The following is a 14,698-nucleotide window of genomic DNA, read 5'->3' on the forward strand; positions in this document are numbered from 1 at the left end:
ACTCGGATTCGTGCAGACATATGCTCATTACAAGTGGAATATTTTATATGTATCAATAATAGACTTTTATGATACTATACTAGTAAGTTAATATAGGTTTGATACTAATTTAATCTATAGAATATAATGTATAAGGGGTTTAAACACTTTTTAAGTACTTATAATCCAATTGTTATGTGTTTAGTGACATGATTTGCCAGGGTACCCATTATTATTATAATTAATCACAACTAAGATCTATTTGGCTATTTGCTCTTATTGGAAAAGAATGTAAGTCAGATTTTTCAACCAATCTGATGTTTTATGTAAAAAATTTATGCCCATATTTAGATGAACGTTATGTACTTTTTCTTTTGAAATTAGAACAAGGAGAAGTCCAAAAAAACACTATTTTGACTCTTATTTTCTTAATGAACTTTAGTTAGAGAAATCTAATGGGTCGGTGAACAAGTGTAAATAAAGTGTAAAAGTATTAGGTGAGTAGAAGGTGAACATAATACTAAAAACCCGTAGAACACTAACCCATAAAAAATAGGACTAAAGTCCAATTTTCACTTGTTTTTTGTTCAATTATTGCTAATCTAACTTTTAATACACAAATTACAAGAAATTATCAAAAGTAACAAAATTCAGTTTATAAACATATTTCCTCCCATATTATATAGAAAGTAATTAAATTAATAAGACACATCTCGAGGCATAATTAACGCTGAATTATTTGACAACTGAGAGTGAACTTCCCTCATTTGAATGTAAAATCAAAAGGTCAAGAGTGGAAGGTATAGAATCTTGCACTATCTCAACTTCATTAACTTTCTTTATCAACTTGTTCGACATCTATCATCTTGAGCTCACAACCCTGAATGAGCTGGTCACCAATTTTTTCGACTGTCAAATGATTATTTTTTGTGTTGTAATTCAATCAACTATTACTTGTTCTGATGTTCGATTTTGAACATATATTTACAATTTTCACGAAATGTATGTAAAATCTCAAACAATCAATTGCGTAAGATGAAAATCTATGACTATTAGTCTGTTCTGAAACGTACATGTTTAACTCTACATTTGATTTTTTTTTTTCTTCTCAAATATAGTTGTTTTTCAGTTCCATTGATCAATGTTACCAAGTCATGGTTTTTTATTAGTAGCTCTTTCAGGACAATAGGTTTATTCTCTCGTTTAGTCACCCAAAACTATATCTAACTTGAAGCCTTCAAAGTAAGTGATCGGAATGAACAATAGGTCACTAAAACAATAATGGAAATATAAACTAATGTAGAAACCCTCTTTATTTATTGAGCTATATGTCTTAATCATAAAGAGGGTATAATCTCCACAATCCATTGTTAGCATGTTAGTTTATACTAAATTGATAAACTAATTAGTAGAATCTGCAAACTATCCTTAACTAAAGAATCTAATTAAACCGTGAACGTGTCGGTTTGAGAGTAGTCCGCTGACAGGGTTAATGACCCTTTGAAAGGTCTAATAGCCTAATTAGATGTCCCTAGTGTAGTTGATAAGTTTTGACTTTGACCCTCATTAAAAGTTGCTAATGTGAAATTACATTCTATATGTAATCAACCTACCCTTTTCAATGTGAACAGGATCAAACTAAAAAGAAAAACCCTAAATGCAAAAACACTTTTTTTTTAGTTTTGTAGTCAAATTTGTTTGGAATTGGCATATTTTTGCTATTAGAGAAATTGAAAAAAAAAAATGTCTAAAAAATATGGAAAAGTTTGGTATATTTTGTCATTGATTTGATATAAAGAATGTTGTGATTACTAAATTTCAATCGTGGAAATTAGAAGGTCAAAAAGGTTATCCAACTTTTTTGTTTTTCCTCTTTTCATTGATTCATGATTTGAGGTCTTTACTACTATCTAGTTTAAATGGAAGAAAATATAATGAAGAGTGTGATAAAAGAAAAAAAAAATTCAAAATTCATTTGGAAAGTCAACATTGTGTCTTACCGACATTCTTTTGTAAAACAACATTGAAATTCAGTATAAAGAAGTGAACCCTACTACGTAGTTTAAAAGTGACATATCATTTTGTGATTTCACATATTAGGAGAAGGTAGCATTTCCCATTGGGCAATTTCGAACACAATTTTATCCAACATGGTGCATGATGCATCCAACCTTAGTCCAAGTCTGACTTGCAGACCAAGCAGCTGCAACTCATGCAAGCTAAGCAGTTGAGAGCTGGATCAGCGCATGGTCGATTCTGGGGTAATCCCCAATACAGGCTAATCCGAGCCGCATTTTCACTAACACTTGTATATATAACATAACTAGGCACAAACTCTACTCTAGTGATTCCACTTGATCTATAAATTCGAACTTTTGTATATATCGTAACTAACTTGGAGGTTCGGCATAACTCGCTGCCTCTGATCCGGATCCAATCCCCAAATTACCCAGCATCAGTGGTGTCAAATGGGCCAAGCGACCCGACCCCAACTCCTTGGTCTAGAAAGGATGAAACAGTGAACAACAACATTAATATAAGCAAAATTGAAAGCAATGCCTTTAAGAATAAACACTAGCAAACATTAGATTTGAAACACAAACAGTTAACATGGAGTCAGATTGTGTTTTCATGGACAGGAATAATTTATATAAGACCCATTTTCCCTCCCTTTCTATCTCTCCTTGCTTCAAGGAGTCAAAACCAGAAGTACAAACATTACTTAAACCTTAAAAGACCAAAGTAATTTGGAAAATGGAACAAAAGGAACCCATCCCCTACACACAACAGAGCCTTCTCCACCAGAACAGAAAAGAACACCCATCAACCCATTGCATATTTTTGGGTCCAGCTTCGAGCAGTTGTCTCGTACTTGCTCCTGTCTGTTTTGTACATGTGAGCAATCTCTGGCACCAACGGATCGTCGGGGTTTGGATCAGTCAACAGTGAACAAATCGAAAGCAGTACCTGTACATTCAGAAGAAAGACTTCGACAGAAAATTAGATCAAAGAATCATGAAATCTTTCAGGTTTTCAATGTGAGATTTAAAAATTATTGCGGGACAACAAAATGCTGATCTGCTAGATGCAAATGAGTCACATTGAAAACTTCACCAATAAACCTAACTGGTGAATTACTAATCACTTGTGTTTAGATGAGTTGCAGGATATAACCTTGGAAATAGTGAGGGCAGGGCTCCATTGTTCCTTCAAAATGTCAAGGCAAATGCTTCCGTTGCTGTTGATATTTGGGTGGAAGACCTTAGTCCTAAATGCAACCTGCACAATTCATTCGTTATAAAGGAGACTAACTATAACATAAGACTATAATGAACCCCTAAAGTAGCATGTTAAAGTTTCACAAGGAATTGAAAGCTCAAGAAAATAACCAAATGGAGATCTGGGCAAAAGGGTTATACGGGTAACTTGTTACAGGATCTTCAATAACATGAATTGGTGCTATACACGTCGTTGTTTCACATACCTAACATCATAGTTTCTACAAGAATAGTGCATGGTGATTACATTAGGACATAATTAGCCCGACTAGGCTGGAAGCAATAGAGCTGGCAAGTTAGGAGTATCAGCTCCTCTTCACCTGTTTCTCATATCCCAAATCTGTCTAGTCATCTCTATGATTATCGAGATAAAGTTCCTAAAATAGAGTTAAAGGAACTCCTTCGTTAGTTTCTCACTCAGAGCCTAATGAGTTAACTAGGCCACCTAACTTTACTTCGACCCTAGGCTGGTCGAATAATAATTTCAGGAGTGCTCAGAGCACCTAAGTTAAGTACTTAAGTTAAACTGCTCAGTTTTATACACACCTTTTTATGCCATTGTAAACTTCACCCTTTCTATTAGTATCCTAAGGTATTTAAAAGGCGTGAGAATGCTCCGCTTCAATTACTAATCACCAAACACAAATACAGAAATAAAACAAGCAACATAGGTTTGTAAGAAACCTTAGGTGGCTTAAATGGATAATCTGGAGGAAAATGAATGGTAACTAGAAATACTCCTCCAGCATAAGGACTGTCAGGTGGGCCCATAATTGTTGCTTGCCAATGAAACATATCCTCGGCGACAGGGCCTGCACAATACAAACAAACAAAGGAAGTAATAAAAATCATCCCCAAGATACTTTCGGCAGATAGTGCAGGAAACAAGAGCGGGCTCAGAAGCCAAATAAGGAACTTCATGAAACCTTTAATATATCGTCATAGGAAACTAATAGCCACCCACAATTACGACATATTGCTTTGACTATAAATACGACCCTAAATCCTTATCCCCCAACAAATTAAGAAAGTAGGGCACTTGTAAACCCCAGCATTGATTACCATGCATAGTATATCTACAAAATGTCGCGAAACCAGTACTTCGGTTGTTAGGAGTAGAAATGTCAAATTACAAATGTAACCTGGATATGCATTTTTAAACACTAAAAAGTTCAGGTACTCGTGTTAGACAAATGGGTCCTCTTGTCACATACTCCAATCACTACAACAAGTGTAATGTAAGATTTTGTAGGTACATGCCGTATAAACTTGCACATAATTGTGCTATGACGATGGGCTTGTGAATAATGTAGGAGTAGCAAAGATTGATTCAATACTTCAAAAATTTTAAGTATATATGAATGACTGACGAGTTCAACTAGCCCTACTAATTGTTCCCTAGTTGGCTGACTGGGAAGCCTCCAACTACAAGATTAAGGACAGAAAGAGATGTTCACGAACATTATTATGTTAAGCAGTCAAGATTGCCAATTCCTGCCTGAGCCCCCATCATGACTAAATAGCCAAGTTATGACCGAACTAGCGGGTCTTGAGTAAGTGAACTACTCAAAACTTAAAAGGTAAAAGAAAAAGAGATATTGGGCTTCTTAAGAGTTTCATTTATGATTTGTAACAAAGAAGAGAAATTAGAAATACAAGATAACATGACCAGCCACCAAGCTCTAAGCGAGCATATAAAAGGTGGTATATTTTTCGGTTTTTATTCTTTTCCCCACCTTCTTTTTCCTATATTATCCTCTCTTTCTTTTACTTTACTTTTCCTTCCATTTTTCTTTTTCTCTCTCGCTTTCTTTATTCTCCCTTACTTTCTTCTCCACTCAAGCAACCCACACCATTTAAACCAATAGAATCGCACTAAACCCAATTGAGCATACCAAACTAATCTCTTTTCTAATCCATAAGCTACAATACCAAACCTATTCATACCTACTTGACTCAATAAAATTCAAACTTGGTTCATCTAGATACTCAAACAACTTATCAAACTCAGATAATAAAAAGAACAAAAATTTGTCAAAGTAGATAAATTTCTTCAGAATCAGCAATAAAACACACTTCAACAAAAACCCCATTTAGATTCAACCCAAAATCATCCAACAAGAATACCATAGATACAACAAACTCAACCAAAACATGCAGATCGAAATTGAAACGAACCCTAGATTAAATAAAATCCCTAAATAACGTGAAAGGAAGAAGCTTTTTGAGGGAATGATAGAAAATGATACCAGCGCTGCATGATGTAGGAGGATCCTTCTGTAGATCCTTGAGTTCTTTCAAGATCCGCTTGGAAGCCATGGCGAAACCCTGGTATTTAGAAAACCCTAGATATTTTTAGAGAAATCGAAAGTAAGATAGAGAGAGAGAGAATTGATTGAGAAAGGAATAAGAAGTACCTGACAATTTTGATCCTCCTCTCTCTATCCTTTTTCTTTTTCTCTCTCTCTCAAAGACTAAAGAAGAATGGAGAGGATGATGTTGAAAAGTGAGAATTTATACCCTTGATTGGCAAAATTCTTATTAAGTGGGTACGCCTTTAAAATATTTTATTACCGTCTATAGCCGGTATTTCCTTCCTTAAGTTTGGGAATGATATACTGATGTAACTGGTGTTAACCGGTTAATTTTGCATCATAGAGATAATATGAGCTAATTATGTGCACATTAAACTTAACCAAAGACTATATTCTAAAGGATTACGTTATAATTCCATCTCATGACATTAGGTTAAACAAGAGAAAGCAAACTTACTAATATTGTTCTATCAAGTAAATACACCATCAAGTCTAGAACATAACACAAACTTAGCTTAAGCCGTTTCGGGGTTCACTCCAGATACAGAACAACATGATCAAAGATACTATGAGCTTACTATGTGCTCGCTGATCAAAGATCGTTACACTATAATTGCATCATATGACAGTCATTCCCTCGAAACACGATTCTCTCACACAAATGGGGGTTGGGTCTCAAACAAGCCATAAACTCAGTTTAGGCTTCCCATGCTTCCATTTTCCTCCAAACAAAATAACATGGACCAACCAACTTTACACAACTAACTTTATGTGTTGTTCGATTTAGGTTGAGACGTCAGAAATCTAAAGAAATATCTCTCTGCCCAACCACTATCCCAGCCGAATCCTAACCATATACCCAAATCAAGATCTGGTCGGCCAAAGCATAAACCTAATAGTCATACATGCTTCATGTCGCATTGTGGCTTAGGAATTTGATCAAAGAATGCCCATAAAAAGAAGGAAAATTATTTTTGAATTAGGTGCCCATAAACTTAATACTAACAACACTCCAGCAATCAAATTGATTACAGCACAAATATCTAATTAACAATTTCAGTGGGAAGAAAAAGGATACAAAATCAAATCAAATTAGCAGAAAACATCAGTAAGAAGAATTAAAATATAAAACCAGAAATACAATCGACACATGAAAGACTAAAAGAGTAACAGGAATTAGCTTCTATTTAAGGATAGATGAGGATTCTATCCCAACCAACACAACAAAAGAAACACTACTGAGAGAATCTAATCTCAGTATCCACCTTCTCCCATCGGTGGAGTCGAGCTTTCAGATTTCGCTTCGGATGAAGTTCTGTTTTCCGTATCTGATCTTCGAATATTTTCCACCATTTTCACAACTTCTGACATTTTCGGCCTCTTTTCCGGCATTCTAACGACGCAACTCATTGCGATTTGTAACATTTCCACCAATTCTTCTTCTATATTTGGATACCTCATTAACTCCATATCGAAAACTTCCGCTGTCCATTCTTCTCTCACTACAGATTGCACCCATCTGACCAAGTGAATTACTTCGTCACCACCGGTTGTGTAAACTGGGGATTTACCAGTTAGAAGTTCGAGTAATATAACTCCGAAACTGTAAACATCTGACGGTTGAGCTGCTTTTCTAGTGTCTAGAACTTCTGGGGCTCGGTAACCAGCAGCGCGGGAGATAGGTGGAGGGATTGGATTCATTAGACTAGTCAAGCCAAGGTCAGATATATAACCGTCGTTTTGAGAGTTGAGGAAGATGTTTGATGATTTGATGTTCCCGTGAACTAGTTTCCCGTTGTTTTCTGTGTGAATGTGAGCTATTCCTCTTGCTGTTCCAATTGCTATTCTTAGCCTTGTGTTCCAATCTAAGGGAGTTCTATCTCCACCTCTTTTTCCTGCAAAATTTAGAAAGACATAAGGTGGACAAAGCTCTGATAGAATTTAGAGTAAGAGATATTTGATTAGTTCTACCAAGAAATGAAACCAGTAAGAAAGGGATAGTCAAGTGCTCGAGTAACTCCCAACTGTTGAGTCACTCAAGTGGCCCAGGATTCGACCCTGGTCGACCCAAGCTCGAACCTCGATCCCAACTACTTACTCACAAATTTAACTGTTTCATACTTAAAGACCATATAGCCTATATACACTGCAAAACCATCATCTTCTTCGGCATCACGAGGTTCATTGTCTTCTTAACTTCTGTTACCAATTCTCAAAACGAAGAAAAACAAATTCATCAACCCACAAAGCTAAGATGTTTTTGTTCATTAGTTCCAAATCCCTATCAAGGGTTCGAGGATGTTCATGTAGTCACAAAGACAGGGGCTTAAGTTAGCAATTCCAGATATCGTTAGTTCAACAGGTTAAGAAGTTACACCAACCCCTGTTCTGTTGTTGAGAGAGGGTACAAGATAGTTTAAGGTACGCAAAGTGAGGTTTTTTGTATTTTAAGTTGTAGCCCTACTTCTCTCGGATAATGAAATATCACCTGCAGTTGTAACCATAGTTTAAACCGGGTTTCTCAGCTACTTGCCATTGCTGTACCGAGTTCAGTAATTCCAGGATGCCAGTAAACATGCTATACCATAGTATTGATAATAGCAGAAAACTAGAATACTATACAACGAGTGCAAACGAGATACATAACTCATAATAGCAACAATTCAGGTAATAACTTGAGTAAGAAATTAACAGCATTTCATACGAGATTAGAGTGAGAAAAAACATACCATGTAAGAGAGTAGATACACTCCCCTGACTGTAAAAATCATACACCATTAGCCTCTCATCCTTCGAATAATAATACGCTCTTAAAGGAACCACATTTTCATGTCGAATCCTCCCTACAATTTCCAATTGTTGTTCAAATTCTCGTTTTCCAACACCCACTTCTTTCAATCTCTTTACGACCACAGTAGTTGAATCCTCAAGAACTGCCTTATAAGCTGTACCAAATGTTCCCTTCCCAAGAACTTCAGCAGAAGCTGTTAACAAATCTTCCAAATCAAATACATAATTACAACCCTCAAAGAAAACAAGCTTGTTGTTCGCATCTTGAATACTCGATGCCACCGGTTTCCCCTGAGACATTCCCTTCTGCAACTTTCCTGAAAACCCATTTTCCCCGTCTCTTTTCGAACAACAAACACACATAAGAAAAGCAAATAAACAAAACCCTAGAACACAACTACCTATTACAATCCCCAATAATGCAGCTTCACTTAACTTTCTTGAAGTTCCTGATTTGGGGGGAATTGGTATGGTAACAGGTGGTCCAGAAGGTAAACTAGAAGCAGTAGAATTGATAGTAGAAATGTTATTACCCGAAAACGAAGAACTTGGGAATTTCTGAAGAGATTTAGGAACATTTCCACTGAGATTATTATTAGCTAAGTTTAAATGTTGCAAATTTAGGAGATTTAGGTCAGGAATCTCCCCTGAAAGTGAGTTGTTAGCAAGATTAAGAGCAGTCAAATGGGTAAGATTTGAGATTGAAGAAGGAATACTACCATTAAAAGAGTTATGAGAAAGATTAATAATAGTAAGATTTTTCCAAACAGAGAAATCAATAGGTAATAAACCAGAGAAATTGTTATACTGAAGGTAAAGTAAAGATAAGTTTTTTAGGTTAATGAAATCAGAAGGAAAAGGACCTGAAAAAGCATTAGATCTAAGACTTAAGATCTGAAGAGAAGTAAGACGACTGAGTGTGTTAGCCGGAATCTGACCTTGAAATCCAACTCCGGGTAATCGAACGGCTATGATTCTAGATTTATCAGAACTGCAATTAACTCCAGTCCAATTGTTACAAACTTCAGAATTAGGGTTCCAGTTAAGATTCCGAGAATGAGGAATTTTGTTAAGAAAATCAAGTAAAGCTTGTTTATCTTCAACTGGATCAGATCTTACTTGAATCAAAATCAATCCAAAAAACAGTACTAAAACAGAGAGAATGAATGAAGCTTCCATTCTCTCTGAATCTTTCAAAAGTATACCAAAAAAAAAAAAAATCAAACCCTAACGAAGAAGTTGAATTCTTCTTCAATCTCGGTGAGAAATCTAACAAGTTTAAGCTCGAATTCAAACACTCATTTTTCTACACAAGAAACGAAACCCTAACACAAATTTCTAGGTATATGTCGGTAAAAGTGAAGTTTTTTCTGAAATTTTTTTGCTTTAAAAATCGAGCTTTGACACTTTAATTCAGTCAAAATAGGTAGTAGAATTTAATCAGAAATTTATCCCACTCTTGGTTCCGCTTTTCACTTTTTCTCAAATCACGAAATTTTGAATTCTACTCCTAAAACTCAATTAGCCCTTTACTAACTAACCCTTTTTAGATCTCTTGATTAAAGCATTTCACATCAAAAACACAGATTTCTTATGAAGTTAATGAATTGGAAGAGAAACTAATAAATATTAGAGAGAGAAAGGAAGTAGTCAAATAGTAGTAGTATGAGTTAGAGAGAGAGAGAGAGAGAAAAGAATCCAAGAGGTTTTAAGATTTGTTTCCACTACAAATTCCACATGTTGGGCAAAAATCTGTCTTTTTAGAGAGAGGGAGAGAGAGAGAGAGAGAGAGAAAATGAACATAAAATCCGTCATTTCCGCCATTAGTAGCCCACAACTCTGAAATAGATAAAAGATACCAGAATTATATAATTAATAAAACCGTTTTTTTTAACATGGCTTGTATGCCACCCGTTATGGGTTGTGGAAGTTATCAACATCAATGTAGTGGTCAAATTTAGTTTTTCTTATTTATTTACTGCAAGGTGGTCAAATTTAGATTTTCTTATTTATTTACTGCTAGGTGGTCAAATTTAGTTACCATATTGTCTGTGTTAACTATGGTTGCGGTTGTCTATCACTTTTTGGCATGAGGTCGCGAGATCGAGTTTTGGCGGTAGCAGTTGGTCGTTAAAATTTATCTTAGGTTTGGTGGATTTTAGACCTTTCTCATTAGGAAAATGATCAAATGTCCGACCACAAACCCGAATCAATCCCGCTCGGGTATGTGCGCGGGCTGAGGTTTAAAGAGAGAAAGTAGTTGTTCTCATTAGTGGTTTAAATTAAGCGGTTAACGTATTTATCACATCTTTGTGATGTATCAATGTCTTGTAACGAGTAACATAGATCGTAGATGACTTTTCAAAAAGAAAAATACAACTGCAGTATTTACCCCACAAATTTGAATTGTGTTATTTGATCTTTCACGCTTTACTTTAGTTATATTTTAGTCCATATTTGTAACGGAAACGTTTGTCAGGTCTTATTTGTAACTTTTATGATATATATATATATATATATCAATTTATTTTCCCTCAAAAAGAAAAAATAGGACTTCAACTTTTGGCTCCTAAATAAGGCCGCGGCTTTGGGGAATAAAGAAAATTCTCCGGGGAATAAATTCTCGAGGGAATCCAGATTTTTTTTAAAATTCTCCGGGGAATAAATTTTTATGGGGAATACAAAATACATTTTTTTGAAAGTTCTCCTCTATCTCATCACCTCTCTCTGCCACCTAACCTTCTCGCCACCTCATCACATCATCTTCTCCGGGAAGGTCGCCGGCCGGCGACCTTCAAACATAAAAAAAAAAAATTATCTTTTTCCTCTCTCTAAATTTTTTTTTTTTTTTTTAATCACTCTTTTCTCTCTCTCTCTCTCTCTAGATCTGGTGAACCAGATTTGGTTCACCAGATCTAGTTGGTCTGTGAACAGACCTTGTTGAAGGTCTGTTCACAGACCAACTAGATCTGGTGAACCAGATCTAGAGAGAGAGAGAAGAGTGATAAAAAAAAAAAAAATTTAGAGAGAGAAAGAGGAGAGAGGAAAAAGATAATTTTTTTTTTTTTTATGTTTGAAGGTCGCCGGCTGGAAAATTGGCCGGCCGGCGACCTTCCCGGAGAAGATGATGTGATGAGGTGGCGAGAAGGTTAGGTGGCAGAGAGAGGTGATGAGATGGAGGAGCCTTTTTTATAGCATCTTCTAAAATTAGAAGCCCCTTAGCAATAAAAAGTCAATCTTATTTGACTAATTTTAAGAAAAATCTTTATTCCCCGGAGAATTTTCTTTATTCCCCAAAGTCGCGGCCCTAAATAATCTCGACCGTATTTAATGTTTGGGTGTAAACATCTTAGTCATCTTTGACATTTTAAAGGTTCTAATGCCGTCTTATCAATATTTTTCAGCATCCATGTCATTTGGGACAACATCTCATTCGGGTGCTATGAACATGTAAACTACAAAATTGAAGAAATAGGATGGCATTTGGGGTTAGGCAAAACCTTTTTTATTTATGAAATAGGGTTAGGCAAAACTTACAATATTTTATTCAAAGTGTCACTGTTTTACCATTTCAATCTATCTTTTTTATCTCTTTCTTTGCTAGGGGTTTGATAGGGTTAGAAGTAACTTCTAAAGTTATTACAAATTAAGTCTAAGACTAGCCCAAACCTAAAGGTTGTGTCCAAAAGAAAATATTGATATCAAACAAAGAGTTCGATATACTAACTTGGACCTATTAATATGGGCAGAGGCAGAAGACTACTAACATACCAAGTGTATTAGTTGCACTTTGTGAATGTATTTTAACTCAATTAGAGACAAATAAATACATTACCTTTGATTATTATGATTTGATAAAGTTAAACAGAGCTTATTTTCATCACAAACAACACAAGATTGACGGTGAGCCTCCTAAGACTGTCTTATGGTAGAATTATGATCAAATAATGTTCTTTTAATCCACTTTATATTATTTAAAGTAAATTTTTTGAATTATCATCATTAGAGGGCAGGAACATCCTTTACTCTAAATGGCCCACTGAGTATATGATTTAAAGTAAAGAGTGGGTCACAATATTTTCAAAATTGTAGGTCTATATTTCTTTTTAATAAGGTGGTGATTCTTAGTTTTAAACATCTATTTTTAAGCTTTATTTATGTGTTATTTGCTTGTATAATTGACTATATGCATTTACTTTTTCTTTTCTTTTTAGTAATATTGAATCTCTAAACAGTTTTTCTTTTTAAATTGGTATTTCTTTTTAGTTGAAAACACGTGCCATAGTAGATACATATACGCATCTCTCATCACCATCATCTCTCTCAGACTCTCACACTACCATCTCCGTAATCTCTCACTACCACCATCTCCTATTGCCACCACCATCTTGAAGGGGAATAACCTAGTGTATCTCATACACCTAATTGTCTATTAGTGTTGGTAGCGGAATCTCAAACATCATATGTTTAACACTAATTCCAGGATCTATACATGAACATACCAATGAACTAGATTGGAAAGAAGATTACCTCTTAATCGCTTTCCCACGAACTAAATTCCGATCAGTATTCGGAAGATAAGAGCTCAAAGTGTAGCTCCTCTACTTGAGACACCGAATAATGACTTGAACTCCCTCATTTCAGTCAGCTAGGACCTTCTTGAAGGTTGAGATGAAGAACTCCTTCTTCTTGACTAGATACTTGAGAAAACTCCTTTTCTCTCTCTCTCTGAGATGTATATTCTGAAACTTTTTCAGACTTGGGAATTTCTCTTCTGAAATTGCCTCTCAGTTGTATATCTCTTTAGGTTGTATAATTAGGTATATATAGAATTCCCTAGAAGAAGTATTAGACTCAAACTAGGATTCCATAAACCTAATTATTAGGCAACACCCAAAATACCCTCCATTGGGTCACTTAAGTGTGGCCGGCCAACATAGCCCTTTATGGGCTTCCTTGGCCGGCCCACTTAGGGCCTAGCCGGCCATCAATTGCCTTGGCCGGCCATCACATGGCCGGCTTCCCTAAAGCCATTCCGGGCCTCCCTTTTGGGCCCGGACATGTTTATCTCTTTCGGACTTCTCCGAATCTTTCTGGACTTACCAATAACGGATCCAATCCACTTATTTGCCATTATCCATCTAGTCAATTCTCTCCGTTCAAATCATTATTCTGTTGTGTAACCCTTGTAGGATCCGGTCTATGTTAGCCGCGAATCAACTCTTGATTCGACGATCGTAGTTGGCTTCTAGCTAAGCATTACGACCCCTAATTGGACCGGACTAATGATCTTCCGAATAAGGTCATTAAGATCCTAATAGCCAAATTGCACGCATTGCATCCTTGGTCGAAGGACACTCCTTCGGAAGGATACCATTCCTTCAGACTTCAGGCACCATATCCTTCAGTCTCCCACTTGTACTTAGAACAAGTGCAATGCTCGATTCCCATGTTTTTTCGTATCTCATCTGATATGTCATATTTATCAGACTCTCTTGATCCCGAGAACAACTTCCAATCCAAACGATTAACTCTTAATCCGTTTGAGCACGGCCATGCATTTTTCAGTTGTTTCTCATCAAGTGGCCCGGAGATACTTTATCCCGATTTTACTCAGGAAAACATAATCCATTCTTGTACTCCCACTCAATTTCATGTCTATCCTGTCTCCCCCAGTATGCCGCTTTTATAACCACTTTTTACGGATGGCGTTTGACGGTACCAAAGTTCGACATTCCTTCCATAAACTGAGTGAGTACTCATGTTTTGAGGAATCTCTCCAATTTGCTTAAATGAGAGTTATGACATCTTATAACTTCAACTCTTGAAGTACTCTCATTCGGCGGGTTTCCAGTGTATCAACTATACACCCATGAAGTTGACCTTTGAATACTCCTATTCCCATAGCCCAAGAAACAGCGCTATCTTGTCAATCACTCATGCTAGTCTTCATAAGTCATTATTGTCCAACTAATGACCTGGACTAGGGATAGTAGGATGATGTGCTTCCACGTTCACTTAGTAGGGTTTCTTTCATTAGATCACGTATCTAATAAACCTACCTGGAACACTCCATCCTTTTGGACTGTCGTCTAAATTCTAAACCACAATTTAGATGATGAAATAAACCCAGTTTATTTCGGATAACAAGAGTTTGTAAAATTTGAGCACCCGCGTGAACTCCTTCACGTTCTCAATTTTACAAGTCTTTTTAGGATTCTCCTCCTGGATCCTAATTCCTTAGACCCGAGCATCTCATGATCGTTCTAAGGTGACAGTTTAGTTTCCTTTTCACTTCGCTTTGTAATTATCTTGCTTTCGAACTCTTCGTAAGCT

General features: G+C 36.0%; 2 protein-coding genes across 3 annotated transcripts; both read right to left on the minus strand.

The window, feature by feature from the left end:
- Window positions 1-2,539: 2,539 nt before the first annotated feature.
- On the minus strand, window positions 2,540-5,788 carry LOC147534764 (ubiquitin-conjugating enzyme E2-17 kDa). Of its 2 annotated transcripts, none has more exons than XM_086650397.1 (5): window positions 5,675-5,788; window positions 5,507-5,585; window positions 3,942-4,069; window positions 3,154-3,258; window positions 2,540-2,946 (listed from the first exon to the last, which is right to left on the minus strand). In XM_086650397.1, exons 2-5 carry the CDS (start codon window positions 5,574-5,576, stop codon window positions 2,803-2,805), a joined length of 447 nt encoding a protein of 148 aa, XP_086506523.1. In that variant the 5' UTR covers window positions 5,577-5,585; window positions 5,675-5,788; the 3' UTR covers window positions 2,540-2,802. The 2 variants fall into 2 exon arrangements, with proteins under 2 accessions (XP_086506523.1, XP_086506524.1); XM_086650398.1 differs by having other exon boundaries at window positions 5,507-5,602.
- Window positions 5,789-6,567: 779 nt separating this feature from the next.
- On the minus strand, window positions 6,568-10,287 carry LOC147534765 (putative inactive receptor kinase At4g23740). The gene is made up of 2 exons (XM_086650399.1): window positions 8,302-10,287; window positions 6,568-7,467 (listed from the first exon to the last, which is right to left on the minus strand). The coding sequence occupies exons 1-2, from the start codon at window positions 9,539-9,541 to the stop codon at window positions 6,827-6,829; spliced, it is 1,881 nt and encodes a 626-aa protein (XP_086506525.1). The 5' UTR covers window positions 9,542-10,287; the 3' UTR covers window positions 6,568-6,826.
- Window positions 10,288-14,698: the final 4,411 nt, after the last annotated feature.

Source organism: Eschscholzia californica, unplaced genomic scaffold (assembly GCF_041429995.1).
Source record: "Eschscholzia californica isolate CP2 unplaced genomic scaffold, dmEscCali1.0.p SCAF_6, whole genome shotgun sequence".
NCBI lineage: Eukaryota > Viridiplantae > Streptophyta > Magnoliopsida > Ranunculales > Papaveraceae > Eschscholzia > Eschscholzia californica.

Coding starts and splice junctions, on each gene's coding strand:
- LOC147534764 (XM_086650397.1), bottom strand. CDS start 5,576: ATGGCTTCCAAGCGGATCTTGAAAGAACTCAAGGATCTACAGAAGGAT. Junction 4,070..5,506: donor TCCTACATCATGCAGCGCTG/GTATCATTTTCT, acceptor TGTATTGTGCAG/GCCCTGTCGCCGAGGATATG. Junction 2,947..3,153: donor CTGCCCTCACTATTTCCAAG/GTTATATCCTGC, acceptor CTGAATGTACAG/GTACTGCTTTCGATTTGTTC.
- LOC147534765 (XM_086650399.1), bottom strand. CDS start 9,541: ATGGAAGCTTCATTCATTCTCTCTGTTTTAGTACTGTTTTTTGGATTG. Junction 7,468..8,301: donor TGTATCTACTCTCTTACATG/GTATGTTTTTTC, acceptor TAAATTTTGCAG/GAAAAAGAGGTGGAGATAGA.